General features: G+C 39.4%; 1 protein-coding gene across 3 annotated transcripts in view; it reads left to right on the top strand.

Moving 5' to 3' along the window:
* The window catches only part of DHX9 (DExH-box helicase 9), a 46,554-nt gene extending 30,628 nt beyond the window's left edge, over positions 1–15,926 (top strand). For all 3 annotated transcript variants that reach the window (XM_081026698.1, XM_081026699.1, XM_081026700.1), the window contains 13 exons: positions 1,220–1,326; positions 2,672–2,885; positions 3,071–3,165; positions 3,475–3,548; positions 4,333–4,485; positions 7,454–7,614; positions 8,508–8,619; positions 9,219–9,380; positions 9,480–9,607; positions 11,027–11,256; positions 11,425–11,540; positions 12,440–12,640; positions 15,373–15,926. In XM_081026698.1, the coding sequence (XP_080882824.1) occupies positions 1,220–1,326; positions 2,672–2,885; positions 3,071–3,165; positions 3,475–3,548; positions 4,333–4,485; positions 7,454–7,614; positions 8,508–8,619; positions 9,219–9,380; positions 9,480–9,607; positions 11,027–11,256; positions 11,425–11,540; positions 12,440–12,640; positions 15,373–15,676 (2,057 nt within the window). In that variant the 3' untranslated portion in view covers positions 15,677–15,926. The remainder of the gene's footprint in view (positions 1–1,219; positions 1,327–2,671; positions 2,886–3,070; positions 3,166–3,474; positions 3,549–4,332; positions 4,486–7,453; positions 7,615–8,507; positions 8,620–9,218; positions 9,381–9,479; positions 9,608–11,026; positions 11,257–11,424; positions 11,541–12,439; positions 12,641–15,372) is intronic.
* The last annotated feature ends 6,594 nt before the right edge of the window (positions 15,927–22,520 follow it).

The raw sequence follows: 22,520 nt of genomic DNA, 5'->3' as shown, positions 1-22,520 counted from the left end.
ACACATAATATTCTCTAGATCTGTCTGCTGAGCAGCCCTAGGAGCAGTGACATCCCAGTAGCAAGGGTCACGCCAACAGCAAGATTTTATTTCCAGTACCAATTTTTTTCCAGTTAAAGAACCAGGTGTCCTTGGAGATATGGCTGATTGTACAGTTACTTCAGGGAATATAAGAAATGGAATATCTTATAGTACCAGAAAGTAAGGAAGTATTCTAAACACACACACACACACACACACACACACACACACACACAGTGATGGAGACAAAGGGACTTAGGAGCCAATCTGAAAGAGCTCTCAATGGCCAAAGCTGGAATAGTTGAAGCAAAAAAATAGTAAAATAACATGGTATTGGATTTGTAACCCTAAGTATAAAATGAATACCCATCAATATCTATACGGCCGTTAAATACATGGGTAATAAAGACAAATCATATAGAAGAACTCCAAAAAATGTATGTAGATAGTCTCACTCAAAAAAGTGAGGCCTAACTCCGTGTCCCTTGAGTGTGTTGTGCTTAATGACTTGTTCCCAAAGAATAAGTATGGATGGGGGAAACGAGGAACTTGCCAGTGTAGTAATTGCCAAACGGTATCTCAGGTGACCAAGTTTAACGTGGTCAGTGATGAGTCATGTTGATAGTATGTGCCCAGGATATAATGTGATGAGAAGGGCGCTCTGGGCCTTTTTGGGCTTAGAGGCAAATGTTTGGATTATGAGACACTGCTGGGCCTGTCAGAACCTCAGGAGCAAAACTAACGAGCAGATGTTCCAGCCTTCACATTGAGGTCCTTCAGAGTAATGACTGAAAGAACCCGTTTTATGTGCACATCCCAGTAGAGGAAAGACGGACTGTGGTATACTGTTGTGGTGCTGTTATTTTTATGTATAAATCCAAGACAGTGGGACTGTGTGACATAGTTCGTGAGCGCAGTAGGCCTTCCATGGATGTTTGATGAAATATTGTATGTAGAAGATGCCCGATTGGCATTGTGGGAACATGTATTAGAGATGCCTCAGCCTTCGTCGAGGTCAAGAGATGGAGACAGTGAGTTTGGGAAAAGAGATGATTGCCGCCGGCAGTTTTGGGCAGTTGTGAAGAATCAGATTAATGGGTATTAAGATAATTTTGAATTATGAATTAGAAAATGAGTTTTAAAGACTGCTCTATTCTGAAAGTTGATGGTACTTACCTGACTTGGATTGTCCTGGCAGAATATTTTTTGGAAGACTGTATTCAGATGACCAACTTTGTTCCTCCACCAAAGGACAAGAAGAAGAAGGATAAGGATAAGGATGAAGATGGTGGTGAGGAGGAGGATGTAAGTGAATTGCAGAAAGAATTCTCTTTATGGGCAAATTGTTACAAAGAGGAGAATGGATTTTAGTAAAAATACGCAATGAGTTAGCATTACAGAAAACTTTTTAAAAAATGACTATAATGTCTGTCTCTGAATTGACATATGTCACTCCAAAGAATTTCATGTTCAGTGACAAGCTCATTTCATGCCATGAGTTAAATCATCTGAGGCATAAAGTCAAAAGAAAAAGAAGAGGAAAGAATAAGATGTTTAAAGGCGACACCTGGTTAGAGATAGCTCCATTTTATGAGGCTTTCCTACTCAAGTATTTTCCATGGGCCACGTACCTGGGAAACTGGTACAAGGGCAGAACCTTGTGCCCCACCCCAGATCTACTAAATTAGAACCTATGTTTTAACACAATGTCCGTGTGATCCATATGTACAATAAATTTTAAGAAGCAGCAGCTTGAGTCCTAGATTAGAGAGGCAGTATGTTGATGACACTGTCAGACGGAGAGAATAAACTAGGGAGTAATGAGGGATTTTCTAAGAAGAAACAAGAAATGATGCTTATTTTATAGATCTTGAGAGTTGGACCAAACAATAAGGTAAAAATTCATCTTGGAACTGGATATTTGAATAGAATGAAAAATGTAAGACAACCAGCAATGGAAACTTTGATAGGAAATAACCTGGGATCGTATGTTTTTAATTAGAATACCTAAAGATGTAAATGAATAGCAAATTAGAGAGTTTATCAGGTGGCTGGGAAAAGGCCTGTTTTAACAACTTTATCATTACTGAAGGCTTCGTTTATCATTGATTCTAAGGCACAGTTTTTGAGAACTAGCACATTATTTCAGAAATAGGTGAAGGTGACCAAATACCCAGCCTGCAGGACACTATTTAAGAATTACAGGACTTCGTATTTGGTATGCGATGAGCCTGAGAATTACCAGGGGAGGCATTGTGTGTAGATAAAGTAATTACATATTGACTGATACAGAGGACAGTAGGAGCAGCTCATTAATCAGTAAGGAAAATATTTTTGAAAAACCACAAGTGTATAATAAGTAAAATATACTCAGTAGAAGGAGTTACTAGAAGTTTCAGAGTCAAATGTAAGACTTTGTGCTTGAATTTTAGTCATGTTCTATGGGAAATATTGGTCAGTAGAAAAACAGTATGTCAGCGTGCAATGGGTGCTACATTTTTGGAAATTAAATTTCTGTGTTCCAGGTATGACTAAAGAACTTGAATTAATAAGGACATTAGGTGTCATTTGAATGTCAACAACAAATCTAAGAGACTTACGAGCTGTTGTGATTGAGACAGTTCAAAATATGTCTCTCTGTGTTTTACAGGCAAATTGCAACCTGATCTGTGGTGATGAATATGGTCCAGAAACAAAGATGAGCATGGCTCAGCTGAATGAAAAGGAAACTCCTCTTGAACTCATCGAGGCTCTACTTAAGTACATTGAGACTCTGAATGTTCCTGGAGCTGTGTTGGTCTTTCTGCCAGGCTGGAATTTGATTTACACAATGCAGAAGCATTTGGAAATGAATCCACATTTTGGTATGAGTCTTTGAATTCTCACATGTATGAGAGTGAAAAATGAATGTGTTTGCTTGTGCCCTAGCTAATCAAAGAAAACAAAATTTAGTATTGTGTCAAGTTTTGAATAAAAATGTGCATGATGTAGAGAGCAGTTTTAAACTAGGCTCCTGTTTTTAGAACTTAACCTTCCTGTATTGTTACAGGAAGCCATAGGTATCAGATTCTACCTCTGCATTCTCAGATTCCTCGAGAAGAACAGCGCAAAGTATTTGATCCAGTTCCAGATGGAGTAACCAAGGTAAGTAATAAACATTGGGGTTATGGGGTTGGAAATGATGACATAGATAATAAACAGATGTTACCAGCCTCAAAAGAGCTATCGGAAAAATTGCAGTCTGTCTAAATTGAGGAAAAAAGGGGATCTTCTCTTTCTGAGTTTAGTAGGTTTTTTTAATTATCCGGTAAATGGGCAAGTGAGTTTTTTTTGTTTTTTTAAGATTCCTGTAATTCTCTTGTTATTTGTTACATAAACAAATCAGTCCGTTTAAGTACATAATAGGAAAATATTTTCTGAAGTGTAATTTTTCTTAATATCATTCCTTCACAGGTTATTTTGTCCACAAATATTGCTGAGACAAGCATTACCATAAATGATGTTGTTTATGTCGTTGACTCTTGCAAGTAAGTTCCCAGGGAACCTATTTGCTAGAATAATTCTTTAGAATGTACCGTGTAGTATCTTGTATTAGCTTATACCTTATTTTTAAATCCCTGTGTTATTATCATCACAATTACTGTACGTCTTTTACTGGGTTACAGGCTAATTTTAATAATTTCTCTTGGTGTTGATGCTAAGATTTGACAGTGCCCACTTTAGGGAATGGTGAATAGTATGCAGCTTTTTTGGTCATTTAGTGCTAGCTGCCTATGTGTAACATTGAAGGACTCGAGCTGCCTGTGGGTTCAGAAGGACCATGCTGGCACTGCTTGGTGAGGTCATGGGAAGTGCCACGTATTACGTATTCCAGCACATAATCTTTAGATCATCAATAGCATAGGGAACCGAAAAGCTCAACTAAACTAAGGAATAGAATTGGCTTGAATAATTGTCACTTACATTTATGTGCCATATCCTGTTTAAATGCTTTTCATTTATTCACTTGATGTTTATAAATAAAGATCATATGAGGTAGTAGTACACTCATTTTCAGATGAGGAAAATGAGGCTCAGAACAGGTTAGTAACTTAGCCAAGATCATCTGGCTGGTAAGTGGCACCTGTGTGTTACATGGCCTTCTGATAAGTTCACAGGCGAGTACAGAGTCAAATTCTTATTGGTGCTGTTCACAACTAGGCATTACAGTAGGCTTGGCTATCTGGAAATCATCCACCATTTTGTGGGAATGTAATAGTTACATGTTGGTAGTACATGTGAGTCTTGAATTAACTACTCTCTTCTACTTAGGCAGAAAGTGAAGCTGTTCACTGCTCACAACAATATGACCAACTATGCTACAGTGTGGGCGTCCAAAACAAATCTGGAGCAGCGGAAAGGACGAGCTGGACGCGTGCGGCCTGGATTCTGCTTTTACCTCTGTAGCCGAGCTCGTTTTGAGAAGTAAGATCAATTCTGGAATAAAGATTGAAGTTTTCTTTTCTTAACCCTTTGCACACCTCTTCTCTCTCTGCCCTGCCTTGAACTTAACTCAGTGCATGAATGCCTCCAGTTGAGTGTACAGCTTAGCTTGGAGGACCAGATTGTGGTAAGAAAGAAAACGCAGAAGTTTTCCATGATGGCATGTTTGATACCGGTTTACTGTTTTTAATAAACTTTCAGGTTTTTTAAAAAATTTTTATTAATAATTTTTAAATTACAGTTGGCATTCACTGTTTTATATTAGTTTCAGGTGTACACCATAGTGATTAGACATTTACATAATTTATGACATTATCCCCCAATTAGGTACTCAACTGGCACTATACATATTTATTACAATATTATTAACAGTGTTCCCCATGTTGTACTTTACATTTCTGTGACTGTTTTGTAACTGTATCAACTTTTACTTCTTAATCCCTTTACCCAGTAGCCCTTTAAAAGGAGAATATGTGGACATTATTTTGACTCCACATAGCTTTATCACTTTAGGATTACTAATATTTATGGAAAAGGTTGACTTTCTGGAAAATGTCAGAATGATAATTTTGTATTTATAAAATATTTCTTTTTTTTCACTGTTAGCACATCACCTGTCTTCCATGATCCTCACGTGCTTGAGAAATAGAGGGCACCGTGATTGAAAAATATGGTGAATATTTAAACAAAAACATTTATTACAGTAAAAGACAGTTGCCATTAATCCCCCTCAAAATACTTCCCCGCACTTCGAATACATTTATCCCATCCTTCTTGCCACTTTCTGAAGCAGTTCTGGAAGTCCTCTTTCGTGAGTGTCTTTACTTCATCCTCCATCATGACAATGCTCCATGTCACACATCGCTTCTGATATGGCAATTTCCGTCAAATAAAAACATTACGGTGTGTCCTCATCCACTTTATTCACTGGATCTGGCACCGTGTGACTTCTGGCTCTTTCCCAAAGCCAAAATGACCACGAAAGGAATCGATGTTTTGAATCGATTCAGGACATCGAGGCAGTCAGGACAGCACAACTAAAGACACAAAAGAGGACTTCCAGAACTACTTCAGAAAGTGGCAAGAATGATGGAGAAAGTGTGTCCTAAGCGCGGGGGAGTATTTTGAGAGGGATTAATGCAATGTGTCTTTTATTATAATACATTTTTTAAAATTTAAATATTTACTGTATTTTTTGATCACACCTCATGCTTAAAAAAGGAAACTAAAGCTTAAGAAATTTAGTTGACTTCTTCAGGACTGAAGCCCAATCCGTTAATATGATGTCCATTTCCATTTGTACTACAGGGCCTTTGGGAGAATGTTTGTGGATGGGAACTGTGGGTTTAAAAAAAAAAGCCTTGTCTCTTTGAATTATAGATTTAAGATAGGTATTTAGTTGTATGTTTCTGGAGATCCACGTGGTGCCCATTAGCTTTAACCAGTTGTTAATAAAGGTAGAGTTAGGGATTTTGTGTGTGTGTTTAAAGTTAGATTGACCCTTGAACTGAAGCAACAAGTACTGTACTCTGACATCTTAGAGGAAAGCATTTTCTCTGTAGGATGAAGAATAGATGTGCTATGTGCATTTATATAAACCTGATTTAAGCTGACTTAAGTCTTGCCAACGGTGTTGGAATCACCTGTAAATGTTTCCCATGAATCTTCATCAGGAATGGTTTATAGGGAATAAGCCTGAATTAGAAGTGTAGAGATCTGGATTTTAATACTGTTGTGCCTAATATATTGCATACCCTTAAACATTTATACCATTTAGGCCTCTCATTCTATAAAATGAGATTAAGTTACCATTCTGTGTCTTTTGTAAAAGATAGTGTAGTATCTAGCCCATAGGATGTGTTCGAGAATTAAATGAGTTAATGATGGAAAGTACTGAGAACAATATTTTGACACATAGTAAGCTCTCTGTAAATGTTAGCTATTATCATTTAGTATTAATTTATAATAATAGCTTTTATTATCAAAATTTTAAAGGGTTAGATAACCTGTATAATCGTTTCCAGTGGTACTAGAATTATATGGACTAGGAAAGGAAGAGCTTGTAGGGACATGTTAGTATTATCATATTTTGCCGTGTATAATGTTCTCCTGTGTATAATGCGCACCCACGTTTTTGGCCCAAACTTTCAGGGAAAAAGTCTTTCGTTTTAATTTTTCAATTCAAATTTTTGTTTGTTTACATTTAGGTACTTTTTTGTATTATAAAGGAATTTTAGCATTTTAAACATATGGTACAAGAAATTTTATGTAACAAATAATTACAGAACACAAGAACAGATACAAGGTACAAGAAATTTATTTATGACATTTATGCATCATAGAAGGTCAAAAACTCTTCATTGTTGCAAGTTGGTCGTAAGTTATCAAAACTGATTATCGTATTCTAGGGTATTCTTTTGCATATGGATATTGTTATTGATTTCTAGAGTTACACTTTTAACTCATAAGCATGATTAAAAGAATTAAAAACATTTATATAGACATGGAATTAGTACTACCCATGTATGATGCGCATCCTTATTCCCCCCTCCCCAGATTTGGGCAAAAAAGTTATACATGGCAAAATACAGTAGTCTGCATCTCCCACAAAAGGCCTCGCTACCATTTTTATTTAGCCCATGTTTCTCAGCAGGGGAGACCTGAAGAAGCCATAGGTGCGGGTAATAACATTAGGGATTTGGGATAATTTTTTAATTCCATTCCACTCCCTAGCTGAAAATGCCATCAACCTGTAAGTGTGGTCATAAGCCCCTCTGCTCAACCGGTTAAGAGAATCTTGTTCAGAGTTTTTGCAGTAAATATAAAATGTTCCTTGATAATTGTAAAAGGATGAGGAAAGAGTAGCACTGTATCTGATTCTCTGCAAAGATTTTATTAAACACGTGTATATACAAGGGAAGATGTTCATTTTATGCTTGTTTTTTCTTAGACTTGAAACTCACATGACACCAGAAATGTTCCGAACACCATTGCATGAAATTGCTTTGAGCATAAAACTTCTGCGTCTGGGAGGAATTGGCCAATTCTTGGCCAAGGCAATTGAACCTCCACCTTTGGATGCTGTAATTGAAGCAGAGCATACTCTTCGAGGTACCTACAAATACAGACCTATGTGGCACATTTTAATGATACCATCTGCCGTGTCCTGGCAAATAACACTTAACAAATCAAGGAGATAAAAACCACAGGGCTGTGATGCTAAGGCTTCCAGCGTAATCTTACGTACTTAGTGTGGTTAGTATTACAGGATGAGCAGTAAGAGGGAAGAAAGAGCTAAGGTGAGTCTTACTTTGGAAAAAGATAAAGAAAAGGCAAGATGTTATCTCGTAACCAGTATTAACAGTCAGAACATGAGAACATGAATTACTCATGATATCAACAATATTTTATGTGCATCTCTTAGAACACCTATTTTTTCTAATTACACTTAAGATTGAAGCGGCGTGGTATAAGGGCATTGGAGCCAGGGGATGTGGATTTGAATTTCGAATCTAGTTCTCATCAACAGGTGGTATCAGACGTGTGGCACATAGATATTTAGGCTGCTATTAATCGTTATTACCGTATTTATAGACTTCTTTGGACTCTATTCCCTTTTACAGCCTATAAGGCCTAATGCTAGTGCCGTCTTCACATTACCGTGTTTCCCCGAAAATAAGACCAGGTCTTATATTAATGTTTGCTCCAAAAGACGCATTAGGGCTTATGTTCAGGGGATCTCACCCTGAAAAATAAGCTAGGGCTTATCTTTTGGTTAGGTCTTATTTTCAGGGAAACATGGTAGGTACTCCAGAATTTGGTGGTGTCTATTTTTGAGTGAAGACAATTGTTGGCTGTAGGTGCTGGCAGTTGGTGTGAGAAATGATGAAAGCTTAAGTACACTATCTTAATTAACCTTAATCTATAAAGAAATGTTTTGTCTTTGCCTAGATTAAAGGGGTGTTCATTACTGTTTTTGCTCATGAAGAAATATCTTCCCACAGAGCTTGATGCGTTAGATTCCAATGATGAGTTGACTCCTCTGGGACGAATTCTGGCTAAACTTCCCATTGAGCCTCGTCTTGGCAAAATGATGATAATGGGGTGTATTTTCTAGTAAGTGCTTTATTTTACTGCTGATAGTTAAATGCTAGAAACAGTTGCAGAATCTTATCCCTCTTCCCATAAAAACAGGATGGGCTCAGAAGAAAAGACTAAACATTCGTAAGTAGGGAAGTGGCATAGTTTAGATAGAAAAAGAAGTATGAAATGAGAAGAACCAGCAGTTCCAGTAGATGGACACCTAGGCCCAACTTGTTGGCGGAGAGAGTACAGCACAGATTTCTCAGAAGTACCATTCCTTTCAATAGTTGTCCTTGAAAGAAAATAGCATTGGGAAAATAGGTATATATTTTATCAGAAAGTTTTGAAGATTAAGAGATTTGGTAAGATGGTGAAGAAAGAATAGGAAAGGAAAAATACACATCACTTGGTCATAATTTATGGTAAATGATGTATCCATTAATAACCAGAACTCAGTTTTTTCCATTTCTGCTTCTGGAGAGAACAGCTGTAAAGTTCTTTGTTAAAGCTAATTTCAGTGCTAATAAAGCAGTATGATAGCCAGTAAATTTGCTAACCCACAGTTGACAATACTGCCAAAGGTGCTGGAACAAGAATGTGATTTAGACTTAATTTTCCTGTCTCTGTTTCAGTGTGGGAGATGCTCTCTGTACCATCTCTGCTGCCACCTGCTTTCCGGAGCCTTTCATCAGTGAAGGAAAGCGACTGGGTTATGTCCATCGAAATTTTGCTGGAAACAGATTTTCTGATCATGTGGCCCTTTTATCAGTATTTCAAGCTTGGGATGATGCTAGGTATAAGTTTGAAAGATTTGGGTGAACTGTGTGATTTCTAATCTGTTTTCTAATTCTATGGGCTTTGAAAATGACTCTTAACATACCTATTTATTTTAGAATGGGTGGAGAAGAAGCAGAGATACGTTTTTGTGAGCACAAAAGACTCAATATGTCTACACTAAGAATGACCTGGGAAGCCAAAGTTCAGCTCAAAGAGATTCTGATCAATTCTGGATTTCCAGAAGGTAAGACTTACATTCTTAGGATGCAGCTGAAGCACCATTACTGTAGAACACACGTGGAGTATAGCTTAGCTTCCAACGTGAGACCCTGTGCTTTTCCTACGTTCCCAGGTACGAGTTCTTTGAACGATGATGGTAATCAGGTTTTCACATTAATTTGGTCTTTTAAAAAAGGAAGAAAAAGGTTATGGTGCTCAAATTATAATGTAGTATATACAGATGATAATAGATGTTTTAAAAATTCTGCTACTTTAGTAGGAGTTTTTAAAAAATCTTTTATCTTGTGAAGAGCACTCGTGTAGCTTTCAGCACCCTGAGAGTGAGTAGGTTGGTTGAATAACCTCGAATAGTGGCTTGTGAAGTTAATTTACCAGTCTGCCCAGGTATTCCTTTTTAGACGTGAAATAAACTGCCATGTTACATTTTCAGTGGCTTTAATTAAGGTTTTAGTGTGTGGACAGTTACAGAAGACTTTATGACATGTGATGTAGAAACAGTAATCCAGCCGTTCATCTCTTGGTACGAAGTTTAGCTATTATACCTTCTCCAACTAGATTAAAAGACACGGTTACTTCATAAAACATTGAGAACAAGAACGTATAACCAAAAGTAGGACCTATTGATAGAAAGAAGGTAGTTGGGCAGAATGGTAGATTTTAAAAGGATATGATCAAAATAACTAAACAAAGTAATTCTCTTCTGTTTTAAACTGATGAGATTTGTAATTTTTTAAATTAAGATCAAAGGAAAAGGGAAAGAGCCTATTTTGTATGATAGAAGCTTCACAATAATCCCAAGATGGAGATACTATTATCCTATTTTATAGACGAGGAAAGTGACACACAAATTTAAATTACTTGTATGAAACTCATTCAGTTAGGAGGTTTTAGACCAGAATTGAGGTTTGTCTAGAACAAACTATATCCATGCTTTTAACACTTCACCATCACACTTTCCAAATGATGATGGAGTACTCATAGAGCAGAGTCTGGGTGAAAACATTAGGCTTTGTTGCATTGGGTTCCCCTTGGATAGTCACTCCATCTTCTCTAGAAGGAACAGCTAATAAGAACTGCAGGTGGGGTATTTTGACTGTGGTCCTGTCAGTCTAACTCTCATTCTGAGAATAGATAGATTAATTGGGGATTTATTTTAAGTAATCATTCCAAGCTTATGTCATGGTTGAGTCTGTAAGAGAATACAGACATTTTGAAGAATACAGACATTGTGAAGACTCAGCCAAGTTTCTCCTTGAACTTAATCTGGGTATAAGAGTTCTGAGAAGAGATGCTAAGTTAGGCAGGGTATTTAAAAAAAGAAGGTGGGAGAGAAGTCAGTTCTCCTAATCCCTTTAAATAGTTTACATGCAAAGGGAAAATTAGCCAGATAACTGATTTTTTTTCACCCCGTTCCTCTTAACAGATTGTTTGTTGACACAAGTGTTTACTAACATCGGACCAGATAATAATTTAGATGTTGTTATCTCTCTTCTGGCCTTTGGTGTGTACCCCAATGTGTGCTATCATAAGGAAAAAAGAAAGATTCTCACCACTGAAGGGCGCAATGCACTTATCCACAAGTCATCTGTTAATTGTCCTTTTAGCAGCCAAGACATGAACTACCCATCTCCCTTCTTTGTATTTGGTGAAAAGGTAAGAAAAGATTAATTTAGAAAAGTTTACATTGAAAATTAAAATTGTCTTTACTCACTAATGTGCTGTGGGAACATGAGTTTTAATTTTCAAAGCATGCTCTATCATCATTATATGAGCATTGATTGCCAGTTGGAATGTCAACTCTTCCTCTTTCTCCATCTGCAGATTCGAACCCGGGCCATCTCTGCTAAAGGCATGACTTTAGTCACCCCCTTGCAGCTGCTGCTCTTTGCCTCCAAGAAAGTCCAGTCTGATGGGCAGATGGTGCTTATAGATGACTGGTATGGATTTTCAGATGTGAACTCCAAAACGAATTCTTAGGATTGAACTGTGATGAAATTTCGCAGCTGATTGAACTTAATTTGTGAAACATGGCAAAATTTGGTGGCACAGTGAAGTGTTTTATAACATTGTCTTTTCTTGGAAAGTAGTATATCTTTATTTATCTTAAGTGTGTTTTTCCAGCACCCATTAGCTTCAAGTTAAGTAGTTGTTTCAGTCTAGTTGTAGAGGATGCAGCTCACGCTGGCCCTGGTGGGGATTGAACCGGCAACCTTGTTAAGAGCACTGCACTCTAACCAACTGAGCTAACTGCCTGTCCCCCGAAAGTAGTATATCTTGGTAGTGTATGATTCATACTTTGTAGGTAGTCTTAAATTGACTGTACCAATAGAAGCAAATGCATTAGGCATCTTATCACCATGAATACTGCACTAAGTATTAGAATCATATGGGAGCTTGGGCACCCCTTTCATGTACTCTGTGGTTTGCTTAGAGGTTAAGAGTAAGCATAGCATATAGTAAGCACTTGGCACAAATGGGATGGAGCTTAGTAACAGTGGGCTTAGTCATAGTCTTGAAAACTAAAAAATCGCCAATAATCTGAGTCTCTTATTCTTTTATTGGAGGCTGAGTGCTCTGTATTGCTAACAGTATTTTGCTTAATAAACTTGGTGGTTTACAACTCCTGCCAATAGGTAGCAGTGAATTTTAAGACATTAGCATAGGTTATTATTATTTTTCATACCTGTGTTTGCCTAAGCCTGGGGCCATTACAGTAATTGAAAGTATTGGCACTTGATAAGTTAAATTTATTCCATCACTTGCCAGGTGTGAAATTGGGAGACAGTAGTCTCTCTGTGCACCCCCTCTCATTTTTTATCATTTTCCTCTCTTTTAGGATCAAATTGCAAATATCTCATGAAGCTGCTGCCTGTATCACTGCTCTCCGGGCAGCCCTGGAGGCTCTGGTTGTTGAAGTAACCAAACAGCCTGATATCATCAGCCAGCTGGACCCCGTGAATGAACGTATGCTGAACACCATCCGCCAGATCTCTAGGCCATCCGCTGCTGGCATCAACCTCATGGCGGGCAGTACACGGTGAGTAGCACAGTAACTGCACTCAGAACTCAGCAGAGGACAGTACTTCGAGGCTGACCTCAAAGCCGCAGTTAGGTGATAGAGGCCCTGTTATTTAAGTTAAAATTCTAGATGAACACTGAATGCGGAATTTAATTCTGTTTAACACTCTCAGAATAAGAATAAGGATGTTTATTTTTGTCTCAGGGTCAATAATCTCTCATATATCAGTGCATGTTAGAGATAGAAAGGGACCTAAAAAATATATACAGGAATATTGTTGGTTCAGTACCAGACCTCCTCAGTAAAGCAATTCATGAATTTGTGGTTTCCTAGTGCATGTAAAAGTAATGTTTACACGCTGTACCATAGTCTGGTAAGTGTGCTATAGCATTATGTGTACACAAGCAATGTATATACCTTAATTTAAAAAATATCGCTAAGAAATGCTAACCATCATCTTAGCTTTCAGCGAGTCATAATCTTTATGCTGGTGGAGTGTCTTGCCTTTGATGTGTAAAAAAGTGCAATATCTGCGTAGAGCCATAAAACTGCCTGTATAGAGTCCAGGGTGGGTCACATGACAAAGCGACAGAACCCAAACCGTCCTCTTTCCACAGTATTGTTTTGCCTTCTCCGAAGAACAAATGTTGATGAGGGGTTAAATTGCTGCCTCATCAAATGAAAAGCATCAGGGTTTATCTTAGGGAAATACAAGAACATGGACATCTTAAAGCAGTATGAAATTTCTCTTAATTCTTAAAATACTTCATTTGCTTCTGTTTTGTTTTACACCTTTGTAAATTTTCTTTGCCCACAACTTTTTATTTGGAAATAGGTGATAGCTACAGAAAACAACAGGGTAGTGAACACCCATATAGTCCCTTAATTGAGGTTCACTGATTTTCAGAATTTAGCGACACTTGCTTTCTCATATATGCGTGTGTATTCGTGTGTCCACACACAGAGTGCCAAAAAAGTGTATACACATTTTAAGAAAGGGAAAAACTGTGTTAAAGTTGTAACTCTCAAAATACACTGATAACAAAAGATGAATACAAGCCATGTGTGTACATTTTTTTGGCACCCCTCGCCCCGCATGTATGTTTATATCTGTAAAACACATACCTAACGATGATTTGTAATTAAGTTGCAGACATCCATTTTACATCAGTATTCTCCAGGTATCGTTTAAGAACATAGCTACAGCACCACAGTCACACCCCAGAAATTCAAGTATTGTAACACTTGATATGAGTAAGGAAACTAAGCCCAGAGAAGTTAAGACTCAAGGTCATACAGCTAGTGAGTGGCAAAGCTGGATTTAAACTCAGGCAACATGGCTCCTGAAACAGTGCTCTCATTTATTTCACTACACAGATGACCTTTGAACAACATGGCTTTTAACTGCATGGGTCCACTTATACACGGATTTTTTTCAATAAATATATAGACAGACCTCCCCAAGTTTCGTATCCAAGGATTCAACCAACCATGGATCGAAAACAGTTTTTCTGATCTGTGGTTGGGAATCCGCGAATGCAGAGGGCCAACTGCATGCATTGCTCTGCGCCATTTTGTGTAAGGGACTTGAGCATCTGTGGATTTGGGTGGTGGGGGTGGAGGGGGTCCTGAAACCAGTCTCCCATGGATACTGAGGGACGACTGTTGTTTTGGGGGAGTCAGAAGTTACATGTGGACTTTGGACTGCTCGGGGGGTCAGCACCACTAACCCTCACATTGTTCAAGGGTCAGCTGTACTGTGGTCGTCTCAGCAGATCAGATGTATAGAAGAATTATTAAGGAGGAGAATCTTAAAAAACAAAGCTTGAAAAAAGTGTCACATGCAGATGCAAATGCAGTTCTCATAGGTATTAGAAGAGGAGAGATTACTTTTGGCAAGAGAGATGGGGATCAAGGGGGCTTCACATGTAATCTCCTCTGTGAAGGACAAAAGTCTAGAAACTAGAAAGGATGGAATGAATATAAGAACGCGGTTAGGATGTATGAATATGATGGTGGCCTGAATTATAATAGGAAGAAGTGAGTGGAGTAGACAGATGTGCAGGAGCATCACTAGGAATTGGTGATGGATTAAAATGGGGGGGGCAGTGCAGTGAAGGAATGGAGACAGACCCCGCCATGTTCCTGACTTGAACAGCTGCTTAGCTGATGGTGTTAGTCTCTAAGCTGCGTAGGAGAAATGGGTTGTTTGGGGTGTGGGGAGTGTTGACTTGGAGTTGTTGGCCAGACATCTTCATTTCTGCAATTTTTCCTTACTCCTCATTTTCTGTGTTTGCCACATGAAACAGATTTAGGCGTAAACAAATTACCCAAAGACATTTTTCAAAAACGTTTCATAGTTAGTGCAGGAAAATGCGTGGTGATAAAGATTGAATAATTTGTGGCCAGCGCCAGGAACCTTTTCCTAACATATCATTGCTTTCTTAGAATGCTGTATAGTTGAGCTGAGTGAAGAAGTGTCTTAAAGTTGTAAGGACATACTGCCAGAATTGGAGATCTTTTAAAATGAACCAGAAAGAACTTTAGAAAAACAGATGGTTACAGTGGATGCCTCATCCTGTGTCTGTTTTGGAATAGCAGATTTATTTCACTTCCGTGTGTATCTGTGCCGTTGGCTTCATTCCCTTTATGCATTACATTTTCAAATATGACTGAATGCTTATATTTTGTGACTAGTTGAGAAGTATTAAGGATGCGATGCTAAAGTGGTGGTTTTGTGCTTTTCGTAGGTATGGAGATGGTCCACGTCCTCCCAAGATGGCCCGGTTTGACAATGGAGGTGGATATAGAAGGGGAGGTTCTAGTTACGGCGGTGGAGGCTATGGCCGAGGCGGCTACAGAGGTGGCCGAGGCTATGGTGGTGGCTCCAACGCCTACTGGGGCGGCTATGGTGGTTACAGAGGAGGCTACAGAGGGGGTGCAGGAGGAGACTACAGAGGGTCCCGTGGAAGAGGCTACAGAGGGGCTGGGGGGTTCGAGCGAGGTGGTGGCAGAAGGGGCTATGGGCAAGGAAGAGGCGCTGGTGGCTATTAAACTTGGTTATGTTGGTACTTGTGCATAGACAGTAAAAATGCATGCCACCTGTTTTCCCAAGTTGTTTATTTTCTGCCAGTAAGTAAACCCATGTTTTCACCCATTCTGTGGTTCGTTGTAGTTTAAGGAAACCAAGCCTATAGATACATTAGTGATTTTGTTTATATTATGTAAAATACAATGTTCTATTGTAAAAGTACCACAGTTTGTATTTTTTCTTTAAGGAGTAAAGATTTGCCTTTAAAATTGACTTGATATTTTCTTGGCTTTAGTTTAATAAAATAGAAAATAAACTATTATACTGAATTCGGGCCATGCAGTTAATTGTAGATCTTACACATTAGAATAATTTTACAATGTCAGTTACATCTATCAGTTTGAAAACATCAGAAGAAAAACTACTTGGTTTAAAAATAGACCAAGTACTTATAGTAGTTAGAATAACTAGCCCTGGAACGGAGTTGCGATTCTTGCAATAAATTCTGGCCAGTGCACAGTTCACATGGACCTCTGCACCTAAGTAAGACTTGACGGAGGGCTGAACATTTTGGCTTTTCCCCCACGCTTTGTCTTTGAAAAATCTAAGACCAAGGTCAGCATTCTCTTTTCTAAGTTAGTTTCCAGTGTAAAACTCAAAAATTAATTTTCATTAATTAATTAGAATTAGAAATTAATCCACAGAATGCAGGTAAGTTTTACCAATGCATAAAGTTTATTTGATAAATATCTACATTAATATAGGTGAACTTCAAAGGACATTTGTAAGCTACTTTATTTCAGTAGACATATTTACGCATTTATAACACGACAGTTGTATTGTATTGCGTTGTATATACATTGTATCCAGTGTATTTTCAGACATTTCTCAGTTGAGAAACCGCACAATACAGTAGAGATTACAAGGCTTTGGATTAGACAGAACTGGGCTCACATCATTAAACTGCTTTCTGACACGTGGGTGATCTTGGGCAAGTTCTCTTTTGCTTTAGTGTCCTTTTCAAAATCCTCTTGTTCTGCACATTCTTCAGATCACCGTCGGCAGTTACTGTCGATAAGCTGATGGCTCCTATCTATTGGCAGACTCTCAGATTTGTATCTCCAACTGAGATTTCCTTTCTGAGAATCAGACTACTTAGAATAGTATAAACTCTACTTACTGGACATAGGTTTTTGCTTAGATATCCCACTGAAATAATAAGTAGTACAGTTGACCCTTGAGCAATGCAGAGGTTAGGCGCGCCGAACCTCTCCCCCTCCGCACACACACACATACACAGTAAGAAATCCATATATAACTTGACTCCCCCCAACAGTCATCCCTCAGTATCCATGGGGAGTGGGTTTTAGGATTAACCCCCGCCCCCCCCCATCTCCCCTGCAGATCCTCAGGTGCTCAAGTCCCTTACACAAAAGGACACACAACAATGCATACATTCGGGCCTTGCATCCACAGAAGTACCATCGTGGATGGTTGAATTTGAGTGCAAAACCTGAGGATGCAGAGGACTGACTAATTATTGGGAAAAATCTGTAAAAGTGAACTTGCGCAATTCATACTGTGTTGCTGGAGAGTCAACGGTACTTCCAAACTGAAGAAAACCCCCTCACTCACCCTGTACCCTATGGTCTGTTCCCTGCTTTTATCACAGGAGTTTCAGCTACTTAATTGCCAGAGCCATATAACCACATCTAGCAATTCTGTCAAAACAGCTGCCTGTCGTGCTTTCGTAAAGCAACTGCAGAGATTCTGTTCAGGGTGTTACTGACTTGGATGTGCAGCGATGCAACATCCTCTTAACAGATCAGTCCTACAGGAAGCCTGTGGATCTGCAATCTTCTCCACACTGCAGCTAGTCAACCTTCCCGTCCACGCCTCACTACCACCCCCTGTGGCCTAAACCCCTCAGGGGACAGGCCACACTCCTCGGGCCCTCACTCCTGCTCTGTGCTCGGTTCCACTCAACAGCCACACTAAACAGACTTCTAACATGTCAGTGGACCATGCTTTCCCTTGCCCTTTGCACATGTGAAAACGCCCATCAAAGGTGTCACTTCAGTAATCCCTCACTTAACTGGTACTCATCCCTCCCAACAGCTTCTACTAGGGTGAGGAACCAGAAATGGCCAAAAGCGATGTCAGATTGCCGTCTCTTAACGCTTTGAGGAACCACTCAGGCATAGTTCTAATAGTCTTTCGGTGTTCGGCTGAAAAGTACGGAAATCCCAGTGCAGACTTCCAGAGCCCTTGACTCTGTTCAGCTCCCTCCTCTATTCTCCACAAATGTTAGCTGCCGTCCTCAATCTCCAGTCTCCAGTTCAGTGAGACTGCGCTGCTTCGTTCTTTCTCTGCCAGGATCCAGAAAGTGGCTCCACACCGAAAGTCAGGGTGATCTTAGGGCTCATCTTATTTTGGGGGATCACAGTTCTACATTACCTGTTGTCCCATGTCTCAGAGCTGTTGATTCATACACATACACACAGCACACACATCTATAGTTTGTATGTGTGTGTGTGTGTGTGTGTAACTTTAAAAATACGTACCATGTTTCCCTGAAAATAAGACGTAGCCAGACAATCAGCTCTAATGCGTCTTTTGGAGCAAAAGTTAATATAAAGACTCCAAAAGACTCAGCTGATTGTTCGGCTAGGTCTTATTTTCGGGGAAACACAGTAGTTTGGTTTTCTAGTGGTTTATTTACATGGAGGAAATGAAGTACCAGTTTGGCTGTCAGTTAAAAGAGGAAGGCAAGTCAGTTTTCATTGTGAAAGAACAACATCCAGAAATTATTCCTTTGAAGGAATGATTAGACTTGGGGAGCAGAGGGCTACATGGAATATTGTTTTGCGACATATTAGTACATGGGGACATCAACCAATGTATTGCATTTCTTTCTCAACCATCCCCCTGCAGTCTGCCTAGAACAAAGAACATAACTCGGTTTAAGGGATATTGTAGCCAGTTTGAAATAATTGGAAAGTTTTTCCAAAACGAGTGCTGATTACACTGCCCTCCCATTCAGATGAAGTGAAGGGCTGGGCACAGTAGTCGGAATTTGGGAGGAAGTAATAGGGAAAGGTGTCTAGTTGCTGCTTATCACCACTCCTCTCACCACACACACGTTGGGATTTGAGGGTATAGTGAGAGTTGACAAAACTGGGTCTGTTCCTCTAGAAATTTCAGGCCGGGAGAAAGCACCTGTTCTGTGATTGGCAGCTTGCATACTTGGCATCTTCGCCATGCACTTCTAAACTTGAGGGTTGTAGCAGTGACAGCAGCTTTCTTTGGGGCTGGGAGTGATGTGGAAGGGAATTGTCAATTTGGGCCCAGATTGATGCTCAAAAGTTGCGGGGGATAAGCTGATCTGCTGGTCCTGGAAATCCAGGCTGCCGAGCATTCTGTGTGCAAGCGTATATTATATTGGCACAGTGTCCTGGAGCTACGATTTGATGGGCTCTCTTGTGCTGTGAAACTGCACGTAAAATTCTGGACATCACCTGTGCTAGTGGAACAGACCAGGAGAATATGAGCAGTTGTGTACACTTAGGGCCAGCACAGACAACTTGATAGAAGTGGACGTCAGTGGCCTCGCACATAGTCAAATGCCAGTTTCCCTTCCTAATCTAGAGGCAGAATTGGGATGCGAGGATAGTAAAGAACACCAGAAATGGAATTGTGGATTGGACTGTAACTGATTTGTGAATTCTGGTTTTGACTGGTAAAAAGCTTCCTGAGTTCCACTGGATTTACCTGAAAGGTTTGAATCGGCCTGAAAACAGGACACTTACGGAAAGTATGTTTGTGTCCCTTCGGTATTTGTGGACTAGCCTCTTGCATGTAGTATAAAAAGATTCTTGAATCATAGGGAAAATTTACTATTGAAGCATTCAAAGTTAACTGATTGAGGTCACCTGAATTTATCAGACTACTTGAGTGATCGTTTAGCTTTTGAGGAACAAAACCTACTTCCTGGGAATTAGGATGACCAACTGTCCTAGTTTGCCTAGTCTCCTGAGACTCAGGAAGTGCTAAGACTGGGAAGGTGCTGGGTAGGCTCGGATGAGTTGGTCATCCTCGGAATAATCTTAATGGCAGGTCTTTTAGGAATTTCCAGACTTTGAAATTAATATTTCTTTCAAACCTAGAAATAGAAAGATAAAGGCTACAAATGAAGCAGCTACATAATCTTAACTGGTTAACCAATATAATACTTTTCATGTTAACCTATAAAAATGTAAAAAAAAAGTTACAAAGTTACACTTATGGTTACACTTAGTTACACTTAGTTACACTTAGTGGTTATTTTTTATAGTTCAGTCATTTTACTTACTATTAAATGATTGGAAATTTGTAGCTCTTTAAAAATAATAGGAAGCGCACTAGGATTAGGTTAACCTACAGATCTAAATGTTTTGGCATTAGTAATTGTCCTGAACATTTCCAAATTAACCTAGTATTCCAATGATAACAAACAATGGCTTTAAAATTTAATTGGTAAATATATGTTCATCTTTCTTACACCATTACAAAATCTGAAAAATATCAAATTACCAAAATATGTATAATGGCATAATGTTTAGTATTAAAATATTAATAAGATACAAAGTTGCCTGTGTTTTCTACAGAACAAACCAGTATTCTGTGAAAAACACATTTTGTTAAAAAACCGCCTTTAGGCTTCAGTTGAATAATAAAGAAGATGTAAAAGGGAACTTAAATATTATCTAGTTCAGTTGTCTTAAGCTTTTGGGGGCTGGGAGGCTCCTTTGAGAATATAATGAAAGCTATGGACTCTCCACTGAAAGGCACGTACACCGTTTTTTAATTAAAATGTCATATAGTTCAGACACTTGGAACCTGCAACACCTGATTTGGGTCCGTCACTGAAAGTAGAGCATACCGATTTCTCATTGTTCACTTCACTGCTTTCCGGCTCTCACTTGAATCCGTAAGTTAACACGCATGCCCTTTCCGATGCGGGGGTCTCACAGTGGCAGCTTGCTCCTGTGATCACAGCGCCTTCTCTGCTTGTGCTGCAGGATGCCTTTCAGTCTTTGGTTGTGGCTACCTGCCATCTTCACTGCTTCTACTTCATGAACTGAGAAGAGGCTCTAGCGTCACGGTCCCCACACGTCTCTTCCATTAAGGTGCTACCCTAGCGGCGAGTGGCAAGGCCGTGGAACAACGGAGAGCTCCACTCCCACTGCCAGTCCCTTACGAAAGGCAGCAGGGGTTCTAATGCGTCCCTTTCCTTCCACACCAAGCTATTCTTCTAACCTCGATTTGTGGTCTTCACCTCTAGAATCCTAATTTCCATCCCCAGCAACTGTGATGAAATGTTCTTAAATGTCCTGGATTGACAAGCTCATTCTTTTGCATAGGCAGAGACCCTTAGTAGCATTCTTTTGAAACTAACAATTACTCGCTATACACAGTGCAGTGTAGGATGTAATGCTTTCTAAGACCCAGTGCCTGTACTCCAAGAAATTTAGTCTAGAAGGAAAGCCAGCTATGTGCACAAATGAGAAGGATGGAGCAGAAATATGGAACCATCTCCTTTAGGTTAATCTCTCTTAAAGGTGTACAAGCTATACAATGGATAGGTGGTCCTGGTGGAAGAAACTTAAATCCCTTTTGAGGAGTAGAATTAGGATTTGTGTTCCCTTAACCTGGAAAATTGGTTAAGGTAGGTGGTAGGCAGAATAATGCACCACCTGCCCCCGAAAGATATCCACGTCCTAATCCCCAGAACCTGTGAATACATATGTGGCACAAGGGACCCTGCAGGTGTCACTAAAGTTAAGGACTTTGAGATGGAGAAATTATCCTGGGTTATCCAGGTAGGTTCGGTCTAATGTGAGTCCTTAAGTGGAAGAGGGAGATGAAAGAGTGGGTCAGGGAGATGAGACTGAAGAGGAGGCAGGAGAAATTCAAAGAGGAGGCAGGAAAGGGACTCAATCCATTTTTGCTGGCTTTGAAGATGAAGGAAGGAGACCATAACCCAAGGAATGCAGTTGGCCTCTAGAAGCTGAGAACGGCCCTCAGCTGACAACCATCAAGGAAGCAGCTCTGTCTTACAACTGCAAGGAACTGAGTTCTGTCAGGATCTTAATGAGCAAGAAAATAAATCCTTCCCTAGAGAATCCAGAAAGGAACAAATAGCCCTGGCAACATAGTGATTTTAGCCCAGTGGGACCCGTGTCAGACTTCAGCCTACAGAAATATAAGGTAAGTTAGTGTGGTTGAAGCCTCTACATTTGTGGCAGTGTGTTATAAAGGAGGTGAAGAGGAGTGGGGAAGGTTAAGGAGAGAGATAAATTTTTGAAAGATCAAATTACTTAGAAAATCTTGTGCTTTGTGCATGCTTTAGGAATATGAGAATAGGAAAAAACTATGCCTGGAGTGGGCCTGGAGAAGAGAAATTGGTTGAAAACCAATGGCAGCAACAGAAAGGAGGAGGAGGACTAATGAATGAGAAGTTTGCTCCTGCAAGGCTATTGCTCTTTCTGCTCACTCTCAAAACATCCTATCTCCTACTCTTCCTGAAACCAAAAACGGAGATAGAGGAAGAAGACTGGAAAGGAAAATCCCCACTCTTACAGCTCATTAAATTCATTAGAGAAAGACTGTTCTTGTTACGGCCTCCATGGACAATCCCTGGAATTATCTTTTATGTCACCCAGCTAACAACAGCTTGTATTAAAACAACAACAACAACAAACAACTATTCAGTAAAACACTGAAGAACAACTATGTCATGTTCAACTTTCAGCCTCAAGAAATTCTCTATGGCAACTCAGGATCGCCTTTGCTAGGTTACAGATCACACTAAGAAAAAGTTTAAGT

Source organism: Rhinolophus hipposideros (assembly GCF_964194185.1).
Source record: "Rhinolophus hipposideros genome assembly, chromosome: 19".
In the NCBI taxonomy this organism is placed as follows: domain Eukaryota; kingdom Metazoa; phylum Chordata; class Mammalia; order Chiroptera; family Rhinolophidae; genus Rhinolophus; species Rhinolophus hipposideros.
The sequence above is the reverse complement of the archived record's forward strand: the minus strand, read 5'-3'. Positions and strand labels throughout refer to the sequence as shown.